Genomic DNA, 17,241 nt, shown 5'->3' on the forward strand with positions numbered 1-17,241 from the left:
GGCCAACTCAAAAGTTCTGGATCTGGGCCTGGCTGGTAGCTGAGGTGGCCAGCCTGCCTGCTCTCTAGCACTGTCCCAGCTAGCTTCCCATTGCCATAGCTAGTAAGGGGCAGGGCTAGCTCTCCTGCCCCGTTTATGTGACTTGCTACCTGTGAGTGGATTCTGTCTCAGAGAAGTTGGTGGGCAGTGAGCCTGCTTTCCACGGGTATTATCACTCCATTTAGAGTCTGGATATTAAATCCAGTCTTGACACTTCTTATCATTGTGAGCAGATGGATTCACAGGTACGCACACCAACAGCCAGAGATTCACTTACTTTGGTCATTAACACAGTTTATTATTGGCACACTTACCAGTAAAGCATACATAAAATACAGCTGTTTTATGACACACGGAGTCACTGTGTCTTTACATGTATAGAGGAACATATTAATATGCAAATGGAAAAATTAGTTCTCTTATAAAGTTTCACATAAATACACTGAACTTGCCCCAAAAGAAAAGTCCCCATAAAAGAAACAGGTGAAGGATTTACAAAATATTACACAGGAAATATAGCATAAAAAAATCCCACCAAAACTCAGTCAACTAAGATACAATTAAAATAAGAAGAAATAAAAAGTTTCAGATTTAATAAGCTTCCCACAAAATTAATGGATTACATGGCTTGAAAATATTCGGACCCACATCAAGTTTACAAATGCATACATTTCTCAGGGTCCATTTGTCTTCGTGTACATAATAAAATCTACCCATATATCTTTGATGATTCCTTGTTTTAGTACTTGGCATAAATTGAAACAACTCAGATTCAAGAGCCAATTAGCTTCAGTTTGCTAGAAAGTCGCCTAGCTGTGTTTTCTTAGGGATCTTGCCACATGGAAACCAATGGAAAGTGGAGACGGCGGGGGCAGTACGTTTAAATTACTTTCCCAAAACGGATATTTTTCTTTTCTTTTCTTTTTTTACTGAAACAAGAAACTCTCAAATGCAAGTCAAAAAGCAGAAAATATTTTACAATATTAAAAAGTCATCTGTAGTTGGGGTCGGCATGTTACTGACATCCTGAGCACGTTTGGACAGCATGGCCTTCGTAGGGTGCCTGGACAGGAAGTTCAACACGGGAGGGAGGTAAGACCGTGCCAGGACGTGCGCGAGCCTCTCTCTGCTGCTTCTAATTACCGTCAGGGTCAGTGTCTATATTTCTTGTGAAGGCCTCCAAGGAGAGGCCACGGAGGCTCATTTGAACGATCCTCTCAATTAAAAAGGGGAAAAATTGCAAGAAATAAAATCAGGTCATTATGTTTAGAAATAGATGTTTGCATGGGAATGTTTTGCTTGTGTGTTTTAAATTTCATCTCTTTTTCTCTCCTGATAGTAGAGATTTGCAACTGGAATTCTACCCCACAGGCCTATGGACAGCGGAATCAGGTGCCAGTGACCCATCTTACTGGGAAGCCTGGGGTGGGGGGTTTTCTGATTTGGTCTCTTGCGTGGCGGGAGGTTTACTGTTCCACGGGCTGTTGTTCCCCAGGGCAGGTGAATTGTTGAAGTCTTCTTCGTCGTCCATGCCGTTGGCCGCATCATACTGCGTGTTTTCTAATCTAGTGATTAGCCTTTCGTCCTCGTCCCCAAACTCACCTCCCATCAGAGTTGGCTCTCCTACCACCATCACATCCTGTGAACAGCAGCTGACATTATTACAGGGAAACCTTAGGGGAGAGAAGCTCAGCTTAAAACAACAGTGGGAGGAGCTTGGGGGACCTAGGACAGACACACTCTGTGCGCTGCACAACAGGGTCAAGTCTCAATGTCGGGGGGGCCGAGACGCATATTGGATTTCTACAGGAAATAAACATCGCCTCCTGATGTGTAACAACCACGCGAGTTTATGTCCTTAGTGCGCAGCCTGACACCGGAGAACGAGCAATGCTAGCAATCTGCAGAAATAAAAAAATGGATTTTTCAAAATTAAAAAAATCCACGCTTTGAACTTGCTGACCCGGGGCACTTTTGAGAGGACTATGGAACCATTTTGGCAATACTTCCAAAAATTGCCACCTCCAGTGAGGGTTTGTGAGTGGCCCTGTCAACTTGCAGAGAGCTTATACACCGGTAGGTAAGGTACCATTCTGCAATACCCACACAACTCATTCCAAATAATATTTACTCTGTCCCCAGGATGATATACACTTTAATTGAAGACAGAATCCCTCTCTTCTCTACTCTGCCAGGTCCTTTTATGCAGCCAATATCCTTGACATTCTGCTACTTAATTATGGTAATTAATTTAGGTAAAGTTTTCGATAAAAACAATGTTCACACTGATTTGACAATTTGCATAGCTAATTAAGTCATTAGCAAAAACCTGCTGATTGCCAACAAGCCCTGAATTTACCATCTGTTATTTCATGGTGCCTGTCACCTATCTCCACACAGGCAACCCTGCTACCAATCTGGGCAGTAAAGAGAACCAGTCCATCCAGCTGGTACCATAAAAGAAAGATGAAGAGCAAGCTAATTATAATTACTCCAATGGAGCTGGTAGTCATCAGGGATGGGGGCATGCAAAGAAGAATCCAAGTGATCACTCTTTTAAGTACAAATTGTCCTTCCATGCAAACCCGAAAGCCACCTACTGTAGCTGAGAGCTCCAGTAGAAGCCACAGCTGGAAAAGCCCAGGCCCGGAGTCAGGGTAGGGATACACATGAGACAGAGCTCCAGCTTCCCTGTTCAAAGGGAACACTATCTAGGGATGACCCAGGTGTGGGACAGGCTATCTGTCAGATAGATTTTTCTGAGTAGAATCTCAGCAGCATTAACTTAAAGGTTCAGGGCTTGAAGTGGGTGAATTGTTCTCAGCCTTTAGGAATGGGCGTGGGGAAGACTTGCTAGGACAGCTGCATTGGAGGGGTAGGTGTGTGCAGCCCTTCACAGTGAATGTTTAACCACTGGGCATTTTTTTAAAACCCTGGGGAGTTTTCCCTACTGTCTGGAGAAGAGAGCAACAGGAATACCAATTAAATACGAACTAGAAGTATGAAGGGGTCCACGGAACAGACCCTGGGTTAATTCCCACCTGGTCTATTCTGGGATGAAAACCTTTGTTTCAATTAGACCTTCCCTGCCCCCATCTGTATTTGGATGAGATGATAAACAGGTCCCAACATTACGTTTTCTGACTAGTCATTCTCGTGAACTGGTAAAAGTGGTTTTAAGGGAAAATGGCCCAGATGGAGTAAATGTATAAAATGTGAGCTTTGCTAACTTAGCAATAAAGGTACTAGTAAGGGTACTGGACACATACTAAACTGACGCTTCCGAGAGAGTGTTTACTAGGCAACAAAGAGCCAGAAATGACACCGACATGTAAGAATCCTCACGAGGACTCTTAAGATGAGATGCAAAATAGACACGGTCTTTCTGAGGGGGAAGAGGGAGTGGGTGATTTTAGATGGGCTGTAGACACCACACAGACTTGTGAAGATTATTCAGTTAGCCGAGAGGCCACCATCTCACTCACTGGATTGAGGATAAAAAGTGACTCTTAGGTACAGGCAATTAGAAGGCTTAGTTTATGGTGAATGAACAGAAGGAGGTAGAAAGAGTAGGGAAGGGAAGACTGGCTCTACACAGCATTCTGGCATTCTGGTTAATGAACTCGCTTGGGGGGCGGGCTTTGGTGAACATGCATTGAGTGTCAGCTAGCAGGAGGCAGGCCATCGAACCAACCATGTGGGTCTGTGTTAGTACAGTGATTCCAAGGCCATCGAGAGAAGCTGAAAGAGGATGGAGAAGTGAAGGGTGGTTTGAAAAGCAGAGGAGAGATGTCAGAAGTAGTCAAATTAAGTGTGACTTGACAAGGAAAGTCCCCAGCACTGCAGATGTGTTCTCTGCATTAGAAAACAACATCCATGCAAGAAAAACGATAGGCATGTAGTGGTTTGCATCACTCTCGTGGGGCTCTGGTGGAGGCTTGTAATATGTGGAGGACAGCTCTGCTATACGTTTAAGAGAGATGCTATTTATATTGGCTTTATTGGTTATATTTTAATTAGAAACACAATTCTGTGTGTGTGTGTGTGTGTGTGTATGTGCGCACATACATGACTTAGTTGATTGATAGGGGGCTAGCTATAAGAACCCTAAGAACTTTAAACTTTATGTGCATGCTAATACTTGAGGCCACTTACAGAGTTAGAGGAACATTTCTATTTGGTTCCTTTCACACCTTTACAAAAGGGCAGGGATGCTTTGCTCTGACTATCTCTGTTTGTTATCTTCATGCAAATTAAATATAGATCTGTTGTATAGCCCAGGCTGCTGCTAGCCATGGGATGTGAGATGCAAGTCCCCACCCCCATGTCCTGGAAATCCCAGTTCAGTAGTGAGAATGAATTTACTTCCCATCTCCATCCTTTGTGAGCCACTTAGGGGCATGGGAATACATCTGAGAGTAGCCCACATGCCCTTGTTTCCCATGAGGCTGACCTCTGCTCCTGAGCTGGGAGCTTAGAGGTACTTTTTCCCATTTCACATCTTCTCACTAATCCCCCGTGCAAGGACCACCAACCTCTGAGGAGGACTGGAAGTGACTCCTTTCAGGGCCCCTCAATGCTTCTCCTTAAATTGGCCAGAAGGGGTCACTGCTGTTGAATGACACAGGTCTCCATCCCTCCCAGGGTTGAGGCTGCAGTTCGGGATGGCTCCTAGCCCCTGCTCATGAAGTGAGAAGCAGAATCCAAGGATTAAATCCTAGTCCTGGCCACACACACTTGCGCACACACACACACACACACACACACACACACACACACACACACTGTTGTTGCAGAATCTATGCAGGCCAGGACTGTAGTCATTGGTCAGGCATCTGATGCCTGCAGATCATTTCTTTTCAAACAGTAAGATGATTCTGATTCAGTAAAATATAAAAAGCTATGGTCACTATTATTTAAAATCCATTGAACTTGACACTTAGGAGTCTACATTTGCGTAGCTTGCTTCTCTTCCTTGCTTCTCTTGGTCATCAGCAAGTTCTGTTTAATGTAAATACCTTAAGATGCATAGTACAGGGACATTCATCTTTCTATTTAGTGATGCCTTGCTCACATAAAGTCCACACTCATGAAAATTTCCCAAAGCAGCAATCCTCTATTCGAAAGCGCTTGTTGGCTCAGAGGAAAAGAGGATCATGGAATAGAAAACCATGTTTGTTAAAATTGAAATAACTCCACTCAGATGAGGAATGTCAAAGTATATGAGGTACTCTTTTACTCTCAACTTTTAAACACTTGGCAGTCATCAGGAATGGATGCCCCACCAAACACTACCTGTCAAGAATTCTCATCATGATGCTCTGTGAATCTGGCATCAAAGAGGAAACTTCTTGGTCATGCCTAAGTTAACCAGTGAGCTCCTTAATGATAAAGCCTCCTTGCCTTGTTTTTGAAATAATTTTAAATCTCAGAATTGCTAGCACTTTTCATAGAATTGCATATAGAAGGAGCTTAGAGAAAGCTAGTGGAACTGACCTAAATTCCTTCAATATCCATACTGTTGAGTAGCTCCCTGGTTCTGGAATTCTCTGACATCCTTTTTCCTTGTTTGTTAGAGGAACCTAATAAATGTTAGTTTCTAGACCCAGAGCTAGAGGAATACACGGGTTACTTGTGTGAACATTTTTGGTCTATTTGTTTTAGATTGGTCCACTTTTCCCATTCTCCAGTCATATTCCTGCAGGAACAGGTAAAATTCTTTGGTGCCTTAAGAAGACAGAGATATCAGGTACTCTCTGCTGACCTTTCCTCTCTGATCATCAGGTATGATGAGTGCAAAGGTCTATTCAGAAAATAGGACTGCTTGGGAATTTGTTACATTACTTGATAATAATTTCTAGCAGTCTTAAAATTCAAATAACTTCCTTGATGTCTGGTAGCTATTAGCTCTACTATCCCTGTCTGTCTCTCTAATGCAGTGAAGATGGAAACCACACCTCAATTTGTGGAAGAAAGGAAGAATTCCATAGACTCAGGAAATCCTTAGCACTGGGTTCATTTTGTCTAAAGAGACTGACCAATAAGAAATGGGCTGAAGGGCAGATTAGAGAGACACATTGGCAAGTGGGGAGTTTCCTGATAAAAAGTTTACTCTTGAGAACTGAGGTGAAGTAGGATCAGAAAGAGGCTGGTGAGGACAGAGATAGAGGGTAGAAAGGGTAAGGAAGCCAGAGTAGGGGAGTAGTGTACCTCCAAACTCATAGTGTCTAGAAGTCATAGTGTCAAGGAAGGGTCAGGATTCAGCAGAGTCAAATGCCTGGTGACAATCATGAGCATGGGCAGAGGAGCCACAAGGAATCATGGCAGATGGTGACATCAGGTGTTTATAAGGACAGGAGTATTTGAAAGTGACAGTCTAACACTGCAGTGAGAATTTGGAAGTAGGAAAGGCCTTTGGTTCAGTTTGAAAAGAATCAACCAGTGGTGAAGAAGGCTGTGCAGTCTACTCTCTTCAGATACTACCTTCAACACTCAGTTTTAAAGTTTCATTACAGCATGCTCCCTACCACCCCAACCCCCACAAGTAGCCTTTGTCCAGGCCCATAAATAAAAGCAAGAGGTCAAAGGTCAAAAGAAGTGAGATCAAACCAGAGGCTGGCTCTTCATGGGCTAATGATGTGTCAGACAAAAGTTTACAGAGCTATACTTATAGTGGCTGCAAGCTAATTACCTGGCTCTTAAATAAAGAGGGGAGGCCCATGCTGGGAAGACCTAGGCAAATTACAGTATGGGGCCAGAGCTCGGGGGACTAGTTTCCAGGGGCATACTGGGTCTCCAAGGCTGCAGCTGAGAGGCCTTAATATGCCACAGGCATGCTGTTAAGTGATGCCTTAATTAAACCTTGAGTGCCATATCTCCTGTCAGTGACTCTGATGGTTTTTTAATTCAGGTCCCATCACAGTACGGACTCTTAATATTCCCTCCTAATTCCTCATTTGCAAGGGACGTTACTATGGCAAGGCTCTTACCTCTTGGCCCATCCTACCCTTTCCTCACCATGCCCCTCCTCCCACCTCCAAACTACCCACAACCTATCTCTTTCTTTTCAGTTCAGAGAGGAATCCCAGCCCCACTGAGTTGGGTGAAGAGGAAAGGCAAGGCTTTTAGGCCTAAGAGCAAAGAGAGACTTACAGGTACCTGAGTGGACAGGCTCAGGCTGGCCGCCGGGGTCTTCTTCTTGCTGCCTGCGCTGTTGGTCGTATTCCCGGCACTGCTGTTGGACGTGCTGCTTGTAGAGTTTTTTCGTTTTCTCCTTTTGGTTGTCGGTTGTCTTGTGGGTTCTGCTGTAATTGGGAAAAGGGAAGAAGGATGGGCTCTAGGGAAAGAGTCTGAGGTGACCCCCAGCATACTGTCCCTCCAATGACGTTCTTTTTTACACACTGAAAGAGAACTCTTTAAAATGTCCCCATTTTGTGTAACCTAAAAATAACAATAAAAGAAAATGGTTGATTTATTTCTAGCAGAAAATGCGTGAAACTCTTTTCTTCTGCTCATAGCTATGACACAATTTTTATTTAATTGTTCTGTCTAATTATATATCTGTAATTCACTAATAGTACTTCAGAAGCAAGCTACAGGTACCAATTTCATAATTGAATTTGGAATAGTTTTACCAGTAGAAAAGTTGGGAACTGGCTTACTTCTTTTCTTTGTAACAAAGGAAAGAAGGACCCATAGGTTTCTAAGAAGGTGCAAGGTTTGTCAAAGAAGTGTTGTAACACTGCCAGTTGCTGGCAAAGTTGTGTGTAACACTCTCTCTACTATATCCATGTCACAAGGCAGCCTGCCTTGACAATCTTGGTTGTCACAGTCTTGGTGAGATTGAAGCTTTAATAAATGCTATTTATTAACAAATAATCTTAAGATGTCTCTGTATGGTATAACTAGAAAATGAGGGAAACTAGACTTCTTCAAGAAAGGTCTACTCAGCCGGGCAGTGGTGGTGCATGCCTTTAATCCCAGCACTCGGGAGACAAAGACAGGTGGATTTCTGAGTTCAAGGCCAGCCTGGTCTACAGAGTGAGTTCCAGGACAGCCAGGGCTATACAGAAAAACCCTGTCTTGAAAAACAAAAACAAAAAAAAGGTCTACTCAGAAATAGTGAAAAATACTTTGGACCTGAATAATGGGACAACCATTTTCTGAGAAAATGGATTCATGGCAATGTGTAGTGAGAATTATTAATCTACTTGTTGTCTCTGTTCTGTATTGAGATATATCCAATGTAGTATCATGCAGGCACATCCATATACATATAATAAATGTACCTTTGGAAAGTTTTATATACATATATCCCAAAGCACAGTTGGAATACTCCTAGCTGCCAATTCTTCCTGACAAATGAACTATCATCTTCCTTTTCATGGCCCTTCATCCTCAGAACCTCTGAGAGCATATTTATAAAGACAGTGAGGAACGATGGTCTACCTGGCGGGGCCACCATCCGCTGCCACTTCTGAAACAGACAGGTCTTCAGGCAGTCTCGGGGACTGAGGTTGTAGGTTTTGTGTCTCGACATCAGTTCCTGCATTGGCTCCAGTATTACACACAACTGCAAGGAATTCAAAGTCACCAGTGTTCTGCTACTTGATCATATTAATTATAATAATAATTCTAACAGCTGGAATCCATTAGACAGCTTAAGGGTTCGGGTTTTTTTTTCCTTTTCTTTTCCTGGTTTTGATTTTCTCTATGTAAGTTTGAAGGGAAAGAAATATTACCCATACTTGATTATACCCACTTAAGGTGGTATCATTTATAACATGGTATTACAGCCAAACGTGATTTACACACACACACACACACACACACACACACACACACACACACACACACACACACACACACACTCTTCCCTGTACAGACTTGTTGGTGAATACAGACAGCTCTGTAATGAATTCAGAGGCCTTTCCCTGGTTAAGGAAAGCTGTGTTCTACGGAGCTTGTGGCTCTGATTTCAGCTCTGGCTTCAGGCTGCTGTTCTTATTTGTATAACCTCATGCTGTGAGTTTCAGTGCTGGTTTATGCAGGTTACCTGGTAGGGAAATGCATCTTTTTAAACTTTGCAGAATAAGGTGATGCTTCTTGATGCTGATTCTCATAGAGGCAGGGGATGAGCACTATACGCATTTTATTCATGTGCTCATTTTCATTTTTATTTTACCCATGCAGGTCATGTAAGGGATACCTATTTATAGACTTTATGGTTAGTCACCTTGTCATCTCCTTTGTTTTGCCTTTTCAGCTTTACTTTGGTCCAAGATGTCTAAAGACAAAGATCGAATTAAATGAAAAGACAAAATCATTTAGGGTGACTTAGACTTCTCTGGATTCCTTTGGGTGTACACATGTCAGAACACTACTGCATGGAGAATGTTCTACCTACGAGGACAAAGTCTGTGACTTGGAACAAGCCATCCATCACACTTGAGGGTGACAGTGTTGCAAATGTTGGCATGTGCCTGCCCCTGTGCTATTCGTGGTTGCCTTAGGAGAGGCATGTGTGCAGTCCCTAAGTTTTAGCTTTCTGTTTGACTTCCTTACTGTCCCTTTCCCTTTCCATCAGCCCTCATCTTCATCATCTCCCTTAGAGACTTTCTGTTCGATGGCTGCTATCCTCTCCTTGTGGCTAATGCCTGCCCATCCTTGAAGGCATAGAGAGGGGTGTTACCTTTGCCCCACACATCTCCCTGTGTAAGCTGCAGTGTGCTATTCTGCTGGCTTTCCTGTTGCAACTAGAACTTTATGCTTCACAGACTCATGCAGCCTTCATGACCCTCTGCTTCCAAGGCTCTTTCCCACGAGTTCATGGTTGGAATGCCTCTGTCTCCCAGTGAACAGACGCATTTAAGGAGTAATTCTTAGGAAGACTATAAGACCTTTCCAGGCTCACGAAGTAGTCTAAGGAGCGTGTCTATCAGAACCACTCGGTCTGACTACTGAAAATAGACTCAGGTGCTCAGCCCCTTTCCATGGACTGTGCACATGAGGCCCTTAATCCACATTTTAAAACCCCATATCTGCATATAATTCTATAGCTTCCCATGAGAGTTCTAGGTCCTTTCCTTTACAGAACTGGATGTCACAATGGAAAACACGACTCTGCCATATTTTCAGTTTCTGTCTGTTCTTTTCCCACTTCTTCCTCCTTCCCGAGTTCCCTCCCCAGATCTAAGCAGGATGAATGTTTACTTGTTAATGACAGATTTGCTAAATTCATTAACTATATGAAAAGGTCTTCTGTAAACTTGTTTTAGTTTTGTTGGAAGAAGGAAGATTTTGAAGGCTGAGCAAGACACATACGATGTCCAGCACAGAAGTGAGACAGCCTCCCTCCTTGGCCCTTACGAATCCAACATTGTAGATCCTCTAATACAACCTGCAATCACTTGCTAGATCTTCAATCTTATTTTCTGTCTGCTTTGAAATCTAAAATGCCAGCAAAGAGAAATCAACAAATGGGACAGAATTCTCTTGCAGTGAACTCCATGTTTCAATGTGGTGAGGGCAGTATGTATGCATTTTCCTATAAGGATTCCTCCGCAGGATTCAAAGGAAATACAGAGCACATGCTGTGGATGATGCCACTATGGTCTCTACTGGCAGAACAGAGTGCCAATCACCCCACAGAGCAGAGCCAAATCACATTCAGACTCAGAGATGTGTGTCGTCATGACTATGGCAAGAAAAACGTTCTGAAGTCTCAGGAGCTGGGAAACATTTTTTAAAATGCATACACACACACTCTCTGTCTTGCAGACAGAGAGAACTAGAGAGATAGAAATGAGAGAGAGAGAGGGAGAGAGAGAGAGAGAGAGAGCGCTTTTAAAGTAGTTTTTTTTCAAGTTCATTTCTGTTTGTTCTATATGCAATCCCAATGACTATGAAAGACACAGGTCAAGCTGGGACAAGCTGGGAAGTCTCAGTATGGAGTGTGACTGTCTTCAGGTGTGTCTCCTTGGATATGCAGCTGGATAGCACTGGGTTTCAATTTCATCTGGAAAACAGATACCTATCTTGTATGGTGAGAATCTGAGGTAAGGTGTGTCACACGCAAGCATTCAGTGTGGCGAGTATTAGGACATGATTGTTAGGCCACATAACACACACAGTGAACACCACACTTCATTTCTTGACATCAACATGTACACTGAGGTTTGTACTCAGCGGTCAGGACCTAAGCTTGTGCTGTGGGACACAAAACATGAGAGTGCCCTTCTGTCCTCCAAGAACATATTGTCCCCTTAGGAATGATTTAAACAGATTAAGAAATCTACCTTTGGTTCACAGTTCAAGTGTCTCAGGAAATCACTTCCTTTTGACAAAACTATTTTTCATTATACGACAGGCTAAACAACAAAGATGACCTGCTTGGACTCAGAAAGGGTGACCAACATAAAGCAGGGCATAGATTAGGGGAGCGACGCTTACCATAAGAACTTTGAACTCGGGTTTTGCTTTATATTGCCTCTCCTTTCTGGATATTGGGAAATATATTTTTTTTCAGAAGCTAATCCTTAAAATCTCTGTCTTCCACTTTAATATGAAAATATCTTTCTATCATTGTAACCCATCCCAAAGGAGAGTGCACCTTTGCGTGCTAATCAAGAATCCTCACAGTCATTTCTTAACATGGGAGAGGTCCTGGGCTGGAGAGGCAGCTCCACCCCTTTATTCATGTATGCAAATGAACCATCCTGTCTGCCATGCTGATGCAGTGGCTTTGCTGAGCTGTGTGCTGTAGGTGGCAGAACTAACTCAGATAAGAGCTGGTCTCCTGAGCAGCTAGGCATCACATTCTGAAAACAGCAAAGCCTTGCAACTGTTGGAATATAAAATCAGGAAGAAGACTGGGGAAGTAGGTTTCTGTTGGACCCAACTAACTCTTGGAGCTGTGATTCTTGCTCTTTCTGATAGCTCAGAGTCTCTTGAGAATCTGGCTTAGAAGTTGTACAATCCACCACAGTCTCATAGGACTCTAGGTAAACATTCCTTTTTCTTATAGTGTGAGCCAGACCTCAATGGCTTGTTTTCCCTATGTTGCAAACGTGCATGTATGCACTTACACACACATACACACACCACACACAAATACAAACACACACACACACACACACACACACACACACACACTCACTCACACACATTAATGGATTGAGCTCATCATAACAATACAAGTCCATTGACTTGGAAGAACTATTTTATAGCAAAGTTGTGCCTGCCACCAAGTTCCCAGTGCATGAAAAGAAAGGTGACAATCTACATGTCTGTAGCATCTGCAACCTCTGCAGCAGCATGCACGGAGTTCTGTCGTATAATTTTGTCTCCTACGGTGGAACTGTAGAATACTGCCTGGTATTCTCCCAAGGGGAGACTGTGCCTTGAATATGCTTGAATACTAAACATTTCAAGATATGTGGCTGCCCAGGCCAGTTAGGACCCTGAGAAAGGCCAGGGCTCATCCTCAAAGTGCTCAAAAAGTGCCACTTTGCAGATTTAGTGAGATTGTAGGCTAGGCTTGCAGTGCATTATTCTATTCTGACTTCCTGGGATCCTGACAAGGGGTATTTGCTGAATGAACGGATGCATGGATGGATGGGTCAGATAGTGGAGCCAGATTAACAGCAAGGAGTCATTTGTCAGTAGCCGACAAATCAGGCACAGTCCCGTGGGCTTAGAAGTGATCAATCTATCCATCCAATAAGTGACTGATTGCTTCTTTGGTACAGAATGCCTGATCCAAATGCATATGTGTGGGCTGACTGGGTAGGGAGGCGTGGGCAATTCTCAAGATTTCTGCAATTTCATATTAACAGAGAGCCTAGCCAATGTGGGCAGCGTGCTCCTTCTCTTTGTTCCCTTTTCATCTGATAGTTCTCCCGGAGGACTCTGATTATCTTCAGCTGCACATACATGCTCATCTGCTGCAGTTCATCTACAGAGTTGAACAAATAAGTGGCACTTGTCGGTGTTGGCCTTGAGCTACAGTAAAGCTGGTGTCCTGAAGTCGGCATGTGCTTGTCCTTATCTGCCACCAACATTCAAATCCTGTCCTTTTTGAAAAACACCTGAGTGTGAATCACTTACACTTTTATAACATCCACTTTTGTGCTATGTATGTATATGGTGTGTGTGTGTATGTGTGTGTGTGTGTGTGTGTGTGTGTGTCTGTCTGTCTATGGGAGAGTGCAGGTGTATTCTTTCTGTGGCTGATGTGATAGAGGACAATCTCAGATATAGGTCCTCACCTTCCACTTTTGTTTGAAGCATGATCTCTCTGTTGTTGATTGTTACATATGCCATGCCAGCTGATTTATGAGCTTGCCCCCACAATTGCAAAATAAGAGCATTCAACTTTTAATTAATTAATTAATTAATTATTTAATTAATGTGTGTATGTGTTGTGAGCCACTGTACTTGTGTCAAGGTCAGAAGACAACTTGTTGGGGTTAGTACTCTCTTTTTATTATCTATGGTCTGGGTGATTAGGCTTGATTGGAAGCAATTTGCCCATTGACTTATCTCACTGTCCCCACATTGAGTTCTTTTATGTGGGTTCTAGGGATTTAAACTCCTGTCTTTCCATTTGTATGGCAAGGGAGTTACTCACTGAGGCAGCTCCCTAGCTTCTACCTATTTTTTATATCCAGGACTTTGCAGGGATTCAGGTGGACACCTTGCTTTCATCTCTGCTTAGTCTTTTTTCCTTATCTAAATCCCTTCCTCTCTTCCATCCAGCCATCAAAACAGGACGTTGAGAAATGATGTTCTGTGTGCCATATCTGGCCATCCTTTCTTCCAAAACCCTGAAGTCGGCATGTGCTTGTCTTTATCTGCCACCAACATTCAAATTTTATCCTTTTTGAATAACACTTAAGTGTGAATCACCTACACTTTTTTAACATCCACACCACTATATATGGTGTGTGTGTGTATCTGTCTGTCAGATAACAGAGACAAGCAGTTGGACCAAATTCCTATTATATACAAACCCAAAGCCACATGTCATCTTGCCCTTCTGGAATGTATGTTGACCCTTATTCTGAACAGTGCTAGTCTAAGAAGGCAGATTGCAAATGACTCATTGTGTCCCCATGGCAGTGTAGGAGCAGAAGCAGATCACCACTCAATTCGTTGCTTCTTTCGTTGACAAAGATTTGTTTTTGTTTTTGTTTTTTTTAAAGTCAGATGAGATAAGGCAACTAGTGACATAGCTGATTTGCCACGAAGACATCCTTTTATCTTGCTGTGGACCAGTAGGGGTTTGTTGTTGAGCCTAGCTCTGCTCTGAAAACTATACCTGACTCCCATTAGTCTGAACTTCTAATATCATTGTAGGTCCAACTCAAAGTCCACCTGTATCTGAGAATTTTCACTGCAAGGGTCTTGTTTGCTTCTGTGACACTTCTTATTAAGCTCTATAATTCCAGCATTTACATTGCCACTGGGAATTTCTCGTGGACTTGTTCATGCTCTTCTCTGTGGCAGGACATGTTTTACTTCTCTTTTTATTTAATGCAGTAATAGGCATACTCAAATATTTGTTGAGTCATAACTTAAAAAAAGACACAGAGTGCCTGCTCTAAGTCTATTCCTGGAGTGTGTACCTTCACATGCTAATTTTGTCATTAACCTTGATCACCTCTTGGCCCACTTTTACAGGTGAGGAAATTCAGACTCAGATCTGGTAAGTCATCCGGAGCTAATAATGAAGGCTGTGACTCTTTCAATGCAGCTAAGTTAAAGGGTAGCTGAGCCTTCTGAAGGGCAGGGGAAAGGTTTGGCTGTGTTTGTCTGGCTCCATCATTGCCCTGTTAACTCTTAACTGGTGTTCTGTTTACCTGTGGGAACAGGACACAAATGGCTTCAGTGCTTGTAAGAAATAGAGTCCAAAGTCTTTCTCCACCTCTGTTTAGCTCCTTGCATGCAGCATAGATAGGCATTTCAGGCCTTAGACTCAGATTCATCTGGGTCAAATCCCTCACATCTGCCATTTGCTAACTGCCTTTTCTTTCCCAAGAACTTTAGACTCCGTAAATCTGTTTGCTCACCTGCCACTGGGGATAAATAGTGCTCATAGAAGATGCCTTGAGAAAGTCATGGTAAGCTCTTGTTGCAGAGCTTGACAAAATACCAGTACTCAAAAGATGGACATTGGTGTTTTGAAGAATTCTCTTTGCATATCCCCTTTGAGGCAGAGGAATGATAACCCTGGGGCTGGTAAGCTACTCTATGAAGCTAATCACAGGGTCTCTCCGGGACTTTGAGGGTCCCTGTGAATAAAGCCCAAGGGGTGTTAATCAGGCACTTGACATTTTACTAGCCAAGGTCATCATCCCTGTCGAGAACTCAGCAATAGATACAGAAGGTTGAATTCCACAAACTCCAGTTCTCATCTCTACCAACTCATTCCTCCTGTGAAACTGAGACTACACAGATCTAGTAAGAAGGTGTTGAGAGTCATTAAGGAATATTCTTCATCAAGTTGCTCCTAATTGGGAAACACATTACTAAATAAGCTATCAGAAAAAGATAATGTATGGAATTACAAAAAAAAAAAAATGCTGAGAGAAAGCAAGCAGTTGCTCACCAGCGGCAGACGAGCAGCCACTCATCACCACACCCTCTCTGCCCAGAAAGGAAAAACAAGCCAGCAGAGGAAATAACCCTGACTTCCAAGCTATGCAATTCCAAACATCAGATTATGATTCGAGTTTATTTCCTGATAGGATTAAAGGCAGATTGGTTGTCAAATTCAAAATATCCCCCTTTTTATCTGAAGCTTCAACCAGGAGAGCCTTTGCCTTTTTTCAATTGTTTTTTAAATTGATTATTCATGCACGTTATCTTATCCAATGGGTCCTTCAGAGTGGGGGCCACTGCTATTAAGGAGAGAAAGATAGTAGTAGTGGTGGGTTGATAGACAGCAGCTGCCATTCTGCTCTTAAGGGGACCACTGTCTTTTTTTTTCCCCCACAGCTACCAGACCGAATATTTTAATATCTATTCTTTGATCTCGCTTTGGAAGCTGCTTCCACTTGACCACCCAGGCTACTGATGGAGTCTCCAATTCATCCAGAGGAGGTGTGTCCTGGCTGTTTTGCTGAACTAAGGCAGCCTCTAGAGACACTGCAACTTTTAGAATCATGAAGCATTAGGGATGGGGGATGGGAGGGAGATTCAAGGTCTCTTTTCTTTCCCCCTCCCGTGGTTATAATTTATCTGCAGACTTAGTTTGGCATGGACAAACCCTCCACAGTGTTCAGGTTGCCTTCCTACTGCATTTAGTGTTCTGTCTTTTAGCTCTGCATCAGGGACATGGGGATAGATCCTGCATGCTACTTACTGACTTCAGATAAGGATTTGTCTATTGGAGACCAAAGTGAGGTATGTTCCTGGGACTTCGGGTCTGAGTTATGCCGAGTGTGGGCTTACAACTACAGAGATACATTCTCTCAGGTCTGGAGGCTGGAAGGTGGGAGGCTAGCTGTAAGCAGGGCCATGCTATTCTGAACACTAATGAAGAACCCTTGTGCTTTCAGGATGTTGATGGCTCCAGCATCTTTGGTGTTCCTGTCTTGTCACTTTATCATCCTGGTATCTGCCTCCCTTTCCATAGGCCCTTTCCCTGTATGTAATTGCATCACCTTCCCTTGTTAGAAGGACATATGTCATCGGCTTGAGGCACACCTGAAATCCAACAACATTCAATTTTGAGATCCTTTAATTACATCTGCAAAGATTCTGTTTTCAGGATCATGTTCCAAAGTTCCATGTGGACATGAAAATTTGAAGGACTATTTATCTAACTACCCATCTATCTATCTATCTATCTATCTATCTATCTATCTATCTATCTATCCATCCATCTATCTATATTTAAATAAGTGTGTGTTTCTCACTCTGTCTGAAGTACAGGTCACTTCTGCAGCAGCTCTCAGCATGCAGGTCCATGACATCTATACCCAGCTTCTATTAGGTAGCCTGACAGTGGGATTGCCTGCCTTTGGGCCTGTAGCCCAGGAGTGACACTGGTAGTCTTAGGACTGGCTCATCTTCCTCTAGCTGCTTGTCCAGGCTAGTATTACTACTGTTAACTGTCCATTTGAAATCTCTCTCGTAAATTGCCCACAATGAATTTTGATTTTTCCCTGGATGGATACTGCTTAACATACATGGTTT

The 17,241-nt window shown here is 43.0% G+C and overlaps 1 protein-coding gene across 11 annotated transcripts in view; it reads right to left on the reverse strand.

Annotated features, from left to right (window-relative positions):
- Positions 1-312: 312 nt before the first annotated feature.
- The window catches only part of Ldb2 (LIM domain binding 2), a 330,981-nt gene continuing 314,052 nt past the window's right edge, over positions 313-17,241 (reverse strand). The window contains exons 6-9 of one of the 11 annotated variants that reach the window (XM_031342160.1): positions 8,488-8,611; positions 7,192-7,343; positions 4,575-4,717; positions 313-1,678 (exon numbers count right to left, since the gene is read on the reverse strand). In XM_031342160.1, coding sequence (XP_031198020.1) covers positions 4,613-4,717; positions 7,192-7,343; positions 8,488-8,611 — 381 coding nt within the window. In that variant the 3' untranslated portion in view covers positions 313-1,678; positions 4,575-4,612. Of the gene's footprint in view, positions 1,941-4,574; positions 4,718-7,191; positions 7,344-8,487; positions 8,612-17,241 lie in introns of all 11 variants that reach the window. The other 10 variants (XM_031342161.1, XM_031342162.1, XM_031342159.1 and 7 more) reach the window with 10 other exon arrangements.

Source organism: Mastomys coucha, unplaced genomic scaffold (assembly GCF_008632895.1).
Source record: "Mastomys coucha isolate ucsf_1 unplaced genomic scaffold, UCSF_Mcou_1 pScaffold22, whole genome shotgun sequence".
Taxonomy (NCBI): Eukaryota; Metazoa; Chordata; class Mammalia; order Rodentia; family Muridae; genus Mastomys; species Mastomys coucha.